The sequence below is a fragment of the Anguilla rostrata genome, chromosome 10 (genome assembly GCF_018555375.3).
Source record: "Anguilla rostrata isolate EN2019 chromosome 10, ASM1855537v3, whole genome shotgun sequence".
NCBI lineage: Eukaryota > Metazoa > Chordata > Actinopteri > Anguilliformes > Anguillidae > Anguilla > Anguilla rostrata.
The window spans coordinates 37,032,148-37,042,115 of NC_057942.1; the positions used below are offsets into that span (position 1 = coordinate 37,032,148).

General features: G+C 42.8%; 1 protein-coding gene across 2 annotated transcripts; it reads right to left on the bottom strand.

The window, feature by feature from the left end:
* Positions 1-213: 213 nt before the first annotated feature.
* On the bottom strand, positions 214-9,419 carry anxa1a (annexin A1a). 2 transcript variants are annotated; one of them, XM_064296846.1, is made up of 13 exons: positions 9,272-9,419; positions 7,890-7,975; positions 7,166-7,253; positions 6,787-6,881; positions 5,865-5,978; positions 4,318-4,408; positions 3,716-3,795; positions 3,470-3,526; positions 3,271-3,364; positions 3,002-3,097; positions 1,630-1,688; positions 801-923; positions 214-414 (listed from the first exon to the last, which is right to left on the bottom strand). In XM_064296846.1, exons 2-13 carry the CDS (start codon positions 7,947-7,949, stop codon positions 361-363), a joined length of 1,011 nt encoding a protein of 336 aa, XP_064152916.1. In that variant the 5' UTR covers positions 7,950-7,975; positions 9,272-9,419; the 3' UTR covers positions 214-360. The 2 variants fall into 2 exon arrangements, with proteins under 2 accessions (XP_064152916.1, XP_064152915.1); XM_064296845.1 differs by having other exon boundaries at positions 7,166-7,241; positions 7,875-7,975.
* Between the last annotated feature and the right edge of the window lie 549 nt (positions 9,420-9,968).

Below are 9,968 nucleotides of genomic sequence, written 5' to 3' on the forward strand. Positions count from 1 at the left end.
GTAAATGACAACATAAATACAGTTACTTCCCATAGTTATACTTATAGACCAAATATTAAGCTCTTTAAAGTGACAGTGCCATGTTTTTACTGTGCGTTCTTAATTTAGATATTTTACATGCCACAAATATTGTCACATGAAAACAAATAAACGTTGGGAAACAAATTATCGCAGAGTGACCGAGGTATTGAGTAAGACACAGACAGGCTAATATGCTATCAATATAAAGAACTTTATTTGCACATAACTGGTCATCCAGACTCCACTGATGCTTGCCATGCACATGTCCTGGGTATGAAAAGCAGAATAAGTAAATGCTATTTTTGTTTTTCCTCTTCCCGGAGTAAGGAGGATCAGTTCTCATTCTCCACAGATAGCCAGCAGGATCTTCTCGTAATCCCCCTTGGTGTCATCCTTCAAATAACATGAAAGGAATTATCAGCATATTGCATCATGCTAATACCGGCTTCAACTGCTACTACTACTCAATGCATCAACCTACTATAGCCATTGTTTCTACCCCCTCTACTCAATCTCTTAACCCCCTATGGCATGTTTAAACACCCCCCCTCCCCTCACACAAAGACAGCGAGCATACAATTAGGGCTGTACAATATATCCAATCACGGCTTTTGAAAAGTGTAATAAGAATAACTGCCATCATGGTGGTCATTCACCATTTTTGTTTTTCTTTAAATCATACCTGATCCAGTAGTTAACAAACAAACATACGTTTTGCACATTAAATAACATTTCCAGTCAAACCTGTTACCCGGCAACCCTCGGGCATATCAGCTCACCAGAATGTCCTGGTATAGAGTCTTTCCGTATTTCTTCTTGTACTCCTCCTTTATCCTCTCCAGGTCCACCTCAGAGCGACTCACCATGATCCGGGTCAGAATTTTAGTCCTGGTGCCAGACCCCTGGGTTCAGCACAGGAAAGGGGAGAGGTCAGAAGATTCATGATCCGGGGAGGAAATGGTGGAAAGACTCCCAATTCGGTATGGTTTTGGGATTCGGGGAAGATTCGTGACTCAAATAGGATTCAGAATCTCGGGAGGATTCAGGATTCGGAACAGAGCTATTCAGGATAGAGACTGAACTGTTCAGGAGGGCAACTAAACTGGTTACAGGAATGAAAGCAGGAAGATATGAACAAATAACTTAATGCTCTAAGATCAGGAGAAAGACTTAACTGTTCAGACTCAGCAAAACGAAATTAAGCGGAAAGAGGTGGGAGGGGTTGACTGAGGTTTTCCAAATTGTAGGAGGATTCACTAAGTGGACAGCACTCAATATTTCAAGTTGAGTTCTGTCATTGAAATAGACAAATTAATTCATAAAATTTGCACTGAAGTATATTTTTCCACCACAAATAATGTGTTGGTGTAGAACAGCTTGCCAGGCCATGTATGGAGTTCGCTGGCTAACTTTTGCAAATATTTATAATTGTCTGAAATGCAATAGAATAAAATCCATAGCTTTTTTCCCCTGAACATTTACTAAACCAGCAAACTCCTTGAGCCTACCAGGTGTCCATGTACAGCAATGATGCAGATCATACATCATTAAGGTTCTAATGACAAAAATCCATTTGACTGATATGTACAACAGCAATGGAAGGCTTACCTTCATTGACAGGTTGAGTTTTTCGGCAAAGAATGCTGGCTTATTCCCGGCACACATCACTGCAGAAGGGAAGGCAACAAAACAGCAGCAGAAATGTTAAAAAAAAGAGAAAAATACCACTTCAAAAACAAAACCATAACCCTGCATATTCATTTTACATACAAAGGCCTTTAGCATCAAACAAATATCCCACTCTCTGTTTTTACATGCAATCCACAAATTATTCTGCAGAATCTTTTTCAAATTCTGGAATCAGCGGAAGTTGCTTGGATACAGTATCACTGCATTACGCTTTAGAACTCCAGTCAGGAAGAGGCAGTCAGTACCACGTATAATTCCTGTTCTTTTCTTGAAAAATTAACTGTAGTTAGTAGTCAGTTTATCTTGGAAGCTTCTCAGTTTTTCAGAATTATTATTATCATTATTATTATTAGTTATAGTAGTAGTGGTTTCAAGGTCATCATCATCATCATCATCAACAACAACAACAACAACAACATTCTTAGAAAAATAAAAAAGGGGACCATTCATTTGCAATTCTTTACTACCATTTTAAAAAGTAAAGGAATGTATACAATTCTTTGTAGTGTAAGACTTTAAAAATGTATAGATAGGGCACCGGCCTTTTGATTCAGCAGTGACATCTAGTGGTAGGATGTCACTATAGCGCCCCTTGGTGGGCAGATAGGAACATTTCTGATAGGTTTTAACAATTAGCAACTTTTGCACTTTCTGTTCATCTTTCTTCCCCCAATTTTTTCACGAATAGAGAACCATAGGGAAACCATAATTTCAGGTTTTAATATACTATGTAAACAAAGGACAATAGGTGTGAATTCCTGTATCAAGATCTCATCTTTGGCAAAATATTAGTTATAACCCTGCAGTTCTAGGGTCTCAACAGCCTAACGAGTGAAACGCAATACCCTCAGGACCCAAAATAGTTCTTGTGCTGCTCACACTTCCCTTTTCCATACTGTTTTTTTTGTTTGTTATATAAACATTGTGAGTCACTCAGGAATGCTTTATCTTAACAAGGAAATTCCATAAAAATGGAAAAACTCCTTCGTCTTAAGAGAAACACATCTGACAAGTTGCCCGTGAAGGCATTTGCTGGTATAGACTGGGACCACATTCACAGGGAGAATGAAGTCACACACATAGCAGTAGATACGCATTGGGCACTGGGGACATGGCTGAGAGGGAAGAGCAAGGGTCTGTCCAATCACAATCCACAAGTTAGTCTGAGGAACCTATCAAAAGTCCTGGAATCAGCGGGAGCCGCTCGGTAACAGTGTCACCACTCCCCCTTCTAGAATTTTAGGAACAGGCAGCCATTCTGAGGGGAATTTGCAGGAGTCTGCCCACTCACCGACAGCAGTGAGCAAGGTCTCAATGTCCCCCTTCAGCTCCAGATCGATGGCTTTTCCGACGTCCACTTTGCTGTACTTTGAGTACCTCTCGAACGCTGGCAAGAGATGAGAACACATGACCTTGAATACATACACCTAAAATTCCACTGTATAGCTTATTTTAGTCTCACACAATTAAACACATGACATATTTATTTTTTATTTTATTCTATTAGCTTCTGGTTCCTGTGATGCGCGTGAGAGTCGAGCGTTGTCCCGGCGATCTCACTTTTGCGGAGATGCGGGGCGCTCCTGGTGGTGAGGATGTTGATGAAGACGGACAGGTCGGTTCCCTTCCTCTTCTCTCCGGCCTCGTACAGAGCCTGGGGGCGGAGACGCGGTCAGACCAGGAACGTCCATTTTGGGTGCGACAGGAGAAAACATCACTCTCACTCTCTCTCACACACACGGAGAGAGAGTTCTCTCACCCTCGCATCTTCGTCAGCACGCTGCTCGTTCACCGTGTTGTCCTCACTCCTGTTGGCCTGTGGTGGAAAATGAAGTGAGTGGATGTATCACTGTGATGCAACAAGAAATGTCGTCTGTCTGCCTGCCCCCCTCACCCCCACCCCCACCCCACCCCACCCCACAATCGCCGTTTTGATCAGGGAGGATCCTCTTCAATTTGTTAACAAAGAGACAGACAGACGTAAAACTCACGCAAACACACACACCTTGCACAAGGCGAGCAGACCATTCCTGAAGTCTCCACCAGCGTCGGATTTGATGTCGTCTTCCAGCTCTTTCTTGTATTCTGCAGAGAAACATGTGGGCTCTGAGTGTCCATACTGCAGATAACACTGAGGGTTCAGCCTCCTTTGCACACATGTATGCACACACACACACACACACACACACACACACACTGCACGGCACATATGCACAGCACATGAGCACACACTCATGTGCGCTCTATTAAACATGCACAGACACAAAGGAACAAGCGCACACACACACACACACACAGTACGGCACATATGCACAGCACATGAGCACACACTCATGTGCGCTCTATTAAACATGCACAGACACAAACGAACAAGCACACACACACACACTATGTATGGTACATATGCACAGTACATGAGCACACACTCATGTGCGCTCATATAAACATGCAGACACAGACGAACAAGCACACACACACATACAGACAAACAGAGGCAGACACACCACGTGCGCATGTACAGACATGCATGTCTACGCAAACACACAAACCGCACAAGTGAGCAACCCGCCCGTTCAGCTCATTTAAATGTGCACAGGTGTGACACACCTTCCTTGTAGGCTTTCTTTAGCTCTAGGATCTCCTTGTTGGTCCGGGAGGCCAGAATCTCAATCAGGGTATCCTCATCTGTCCCCAGACCCTGAAAAAGCAACACCAAACACAGCAATTCAAACTCCTGCATACATTCAAGCTTCTAAATAAATTATGATCCATACACTGGCTTGAAATACCTAAACAGATACACCTGCAACTGCCTTCTTGTGTCAGGATGTGGAAAAGTAGCTGAAATATACTATGTTGGTGGCTTGAAAGCCAGGAACTTTTTTATACCTCTTGCACTGAAAGTAGATTATAAACTTGGCTTTTGTAAATATGTTTAAACCTCAAGACCACAGACCTACATAACTGGAGCAGCTATCCAAAGCTGTGGAATAAGGATTAGCTGTTCCAGTTGCAATGCCATTTTGTGGTCCAGAGGTTTTTAACCTGAGGTTTCAACTCCAGTTAAGCACACTGCAATTGACCCTAGAACATTACTTTGCTTTTATAAACATTATTTATTTTCAGTGCTGGAGGTATCAAAAAAAGTCTTTGGTTTTCAAGCCACTAACAGTAAGAGTTCAGACCTATCAAACAGCTCAATTTACACATCCAGTCTGAGGATATTAGGCATGTAAATTACCTTGTTCACATTCAGAGAAGCAAGCAGAAGGAGAACAGAAAAGAAGGGGACTGCTGGGGGCTCTTTGGGTTAAGCTCTTTATGTTAAATTAAAATTTTAAAATAAATAAAAAACAGAACAGAATAAGACTCTCTGGGTCAAATGATCATGAGGTTAGAAAATGGCTGCCCAACTGTCTCCCTGGAGATCTACTGTCCCCTAGGTTTTTGTTTTAACCGTAATTTAGCACGCTTGATTATGCTAATTAGCAGCTCAACGAGACCTCTAACTGTTGAAAGAGGTGTGCCTAGTTAGGGATGGAGTGAAAACCCACAGGTCAACAGATCTCCAGGAATAGGGTTGGGCAGCTCGGGGTTAGATGTCCTCTTGACTGGATGGAAAAAAAAAAAAAGATGCCACCTCCCCACCATAACAGGCAAACAGAGCAAAGTCAAACGCCACCTCTCACCAGCAAAAATTTCAACACGCAACCGGAAAAGGTTGCGAAACCGCAGTACGACAATCACATTTGGTAACCACGGCAATCACACCAGCATAGCGGCAGTGCTGCATTCCGCAGGCAGGCCCGAGTGAGGAAGCAGGCGTGTCTTTAAATAAGTCGTGAAAGTGAACAATGTAGGCGCTCTTCCTCTTTAAAACCATTTTTTTTTAAATCTCCAGGGCTTGTAGAGCAAACAGTTAGCCTTTGACACACAGACACACACACACACACACACCCAACACAATGAGTAATGATAGAAAAAAAATCCCGCACACAAGATTGTGGGGGAGGGAGCCTATACACAAGAATTCATAAGTTCGACAAATACAACAGTGCATCAGTGTGCCACTGACAGACATTAGTTATTGTCAGTTAGATGTGTCCACTGATTGTCTGTCACCACAGGTGCAGGAGGGTGTGGTCAGTGCTCACCTTCATGGCCAGTTTGAGCTGCTCAGCGTCGTACTGAGCGGGGGTCTTCAGCAGGGCCAGAACCACGACTTCCAGCTCCCCCTTCAAGGCCGCCTTCAAAGCCACATCCAGAGGCTGCGAAAACCCACAAACACGTCAAATACATGCGCGCACACAAACATGCACACACACACATCAAATACATGTACAAACACACACACACACACGCATGCACACACACAAGCACGCACACAACCACACATACACCTACACACACGTCAAATACAAGTACACACGCACATCAAAACATGTACACACACACAAATTTTAATACATGTACACACACACACACACACACACACACACATTAAATACATGCACACGCACACATCAAAAACATGCACAAGTACACACACCCCCATGCTGACCTCAAGTGGCCCTGCCTGTTCTGCATAATGGAATTTGAACCGTTGCATTAGTTGTTTGACTAAACATTATGGGCTTGGAGGAGGATGTCAGCAGGATGACTAAACAAGAGAAAGATGAGGAAGATCCACAGACAGAGGCATGGATGCAATAAGCTGCAGATGCTGTCTTCAGTTTAAACTTGCAATTAAACGTTCTTTTTTTTTGTTGTTGTGGTTTTATTTAAATTTTTTGCTTACCAAGCACAAGTGTAAGAGTTACCAAAATCAATGCAAAAAATAGTACTGGCATTGCAAAAAAATAAATAAAAAGGTCGTATAAGGTCGTCTTGCACAAGACACTCCTCCAAGTTGGTTAGAAACCACTCACAGGCCTAAAGTCCAGCTGGCATTGTCAAAACAAGCAGAGAGATCCTGTTTTCCTCTACACGTCTCCCCTGCATCTACCCTGCGTCTCCCCCCGTGTCTCCCTCACATTTCCCCCGCGCCTCCCCCGCGTCTCCCCCAGTGTCTCTCACCTTTCCGCTGGCCTGCTGATAGGCAGCTTTGATCTGCTGCCGCTGGGCGTTGCTCCTCTTCACCAGAACGTCGATGATGGTGTTCTCGTCCACCCCTGGGCCGGGCGAAAGCGGGGTTAAGACACTGACTGAGAACAGGCCAGCGCTGAGCTTTTACTGCAACGGCATGAGTGCAGTAACCGCAGTGCTCTAGCCAAATTTAGTATCCAAGACCGCACGCACACACGCACACACAGCCATCATTAGCTGGGCTGAGGTTTCACAAGCCATATCTTCTGCTACTTCCTCCATGTGCTTGTGCGGTATACTGGTGTGTACAAGGCAGGTCAAATGGTCACAGTGCTAACTCTCTCTCATCACCACACATGACATACATTACCTTTAGCCTTGATGGCTTTATCCAGAACACCCACATCGCCGCTGGGGCTGAACTTTGGGTCGGGTTTCACGGTCCCCTGAGAAGCGGCCTAGAAATGGACACAGCGCCAGGGTTACGGCTGAAACAAGGCCAATCCTTCAGTTTTCTAAACCATATTCTTTTTTTATCAGTTATGATACACATTTGCAAGGTTGAATGTGCACACGCATGGATGATGTGTGCCTATGTATGTTTCCGTGGGTGGGTATACACATTTTCAGTGCCAGGTGTTTTGACTGGTTAACTGTAATTAATCATGAAAATGGTTGTTCATTTCCAGTCAGATCCCATCGCTCTGTGCCCTCTTTCACATCAGAGACTTCTAAAACTATGACAGGCATTTATGTCAGGCACCAGGCAGTCTAGCATGTGTTCGCAGGAGAGAGAAAAAGGCACACAGGCAGGTAAGTTCTTTCTGACCCAGTGGATTTGCTGTACTTCAAGGGAGTGGCTTACATTCCAGACTCTGAATCACTGGTTTTAGTCTAGCCGTTCTTGCTTTTGCTTGCTCGCTCACGCTCCGTCTCTCTCTCTCTCTCTCGCGCTTGCTCACTCTCTCTTCCTTCCTTCCCTGGCCCCTCCTCTCTCTCTCTCTCTCCAGTGCACAGATGGGTAAGATTTTCCACTTTTAAACACACAACACTTAACTGTTTCCAGGAGCAACCAAGACTACTTCTATACTTACTGAGTCATCAGACCCCCCCAAGTAGACGACCTGCTGTAGGAACGAGCTGATTAAAGACATGTTGGAGGGAGGTTCTGAGAATGGACCTAAACGTATACAGACAAACAGACACATAAACCCATAAATTACATTAGTTACTGCAAAGATGCAACACTTGTGACAAATGTGACAAGCTACAAGGAAAACACTGACATGAAGAACAGTTGAAATAAGTAGTCTGTCCCACAGTAAATAGACAAAAATATACATAAAAATTTAGAAAAAGAAAAAAACATTCTGGACAGATGTGTTCCATACAGTTCAGTGGTGCCAGCCCAAAGCGACGCACGGTTGCCATGGTCACTGAACACAGACCGCATGTGGGAAAACAGTCTTCCACAAAACGTGAACTTGAACGCTGTCGGTACTGATATTCAAAAAGAGACTTCTGGTTTGCCGCAGAGGTAAAAGGTCCTCAATTTTGCACCTTCGCCCAACACGTCATTATAGTATTTCCCCTGTTATCATTTGAAGGCACATATCCTCACAATTCTCCGTATCCGTGGACGGCGTGTCCTCGTGAGTAGAATTATTTCCGATAAAATTTAAAGAATCAAAGAGGCCCAAATATGTGAAAATAAAACATTGCGTTTTTGTATAAACAGGCAAACTATTCGATGCAGAAATTAATGATTTTCAACCAGATCCACTCCTTTCCAAACACACAGCCCCTGGATCACATATTAGCCTACACAAGAGTTAAATTGGGAGGTTACCGTTAAGAACCAAAAGGATTGTTTTTTTCAACTTTTATTTGAAAAATAAATCTAAAACTCTAGTCAGCGTAACTTCTTTCTTTGTCCTTTCAACACACTGATCCCAATCGCTATTTTTCTTAAAAGGAAAATTTTCGGAGAAAACTTTACGGCCACACCCAAAATCCAGTTCACTTTCCATTTATGAAACTTTCGACAAAATCCGCAACATCTCAGTTTAAACAAAGGAACAGTCACGTTGGGGGTAGTGTAACCAATGTGTATCAGCATCATTAACGCAACATTCATGTTTATAAGGTAGGCTAACAACGTCACACCCATCTGAGGAAGAAAGTAGGCTTGTGGAGAGAAAAAAACTAGCTAGATTAAAATTCTAAGTTTAAAAAATACACCAAACACACCGGCTTCACGAAAAAAAGTGTGAATACGTATGTGTTACTTTTTCATTCTTTATTCATAACCCTTTCATTTTAAGTAATCCAACGAATCTACCTATAGGCTACGTTTTGACACAGCCTGCAACAAATCACCTTTAACTCAATGCAATGCATTTATAAGCACAAATAACATAACGTTCAATAATCCCAGCCTCAAACGTTAACGATATAAGAAGGACGTTTATCTCACCGATTGAGAATGGTTTTCGCTGAGTGAGATTCAAGGGGCGTGGTACAAGTTTTCCGCGGGTATATATGTTGAGGAAGCCGCGCCCTGCGAAGGGCGTTGGCCAAGTCCCCTCCCAGTGGTGGGCCTTCCCTGACCACGGAAAATGTTGCCTCGCATTGGGGGAAAAATCTTATTACGTTCTGGGTTTAATTACGTGAAGAAAAAAGGAAAGTAGCCTACTGTACTTAACGCTTGTAAACCTAACTTTTGTATTTCTCTCTGTGCGTGTGCGCGCGAACGTGTGTACTCTTTAAAAATGATGATTCGTTTTCTACAATGAGAAATAACTAGTATTATGTTTGCAAACAATTGTTATTAGTTGCAAAAATATTAGCAACTGTATTTTTCATATTATTAAAAATGGGCAAAGATCTTTACTGGAAAATATTGAACCATGCAAGTGGTCATAATTTTATTCTTTTAATAAATAATACACAGGTTAAGACAAGAACAGTGCAGTGTATTAAAATTGCGTAAGATATCCCTGAGATATTCCTGTTAAAATAAAAAAAAAATTGTATGTGTGTGTGCGCGTGTGTCTGTTTTCTCTTGAGCATTCATTTCAGTTGTACAGTAGGGCCGCTCACTGTTCTGCATCAGTTATTATTTTTGAATACCTGTGAACACACCTACTGAGATTACAGCGTATCTCCACTCG

Bases quoted from the DNA above. Each gene is read 5' to 3' on its own strand.
- anxa1a (XM_064296845.1), bottom strand. From the start codon at position 7,949: ATGTCTTTAATCAGCTCGTTCCTACAGCAGGTCGTCTACTTGGGGGGG. The intron at 3,098-3,270 runs GTGAGATCGCCG...ATCTCTTGCCAG, and splicing joins CGCCCCGCATCTCCGCAAAA to CGTTCGAGAGGTACTCAAAG. The intron at 924-1,629 runs GTAAGCCTTCCA...TGCTGAACCCAG, and splicing joins AACTCAACCTGTCAATGAAG to GGGTCTGGCACCAGGACTAA.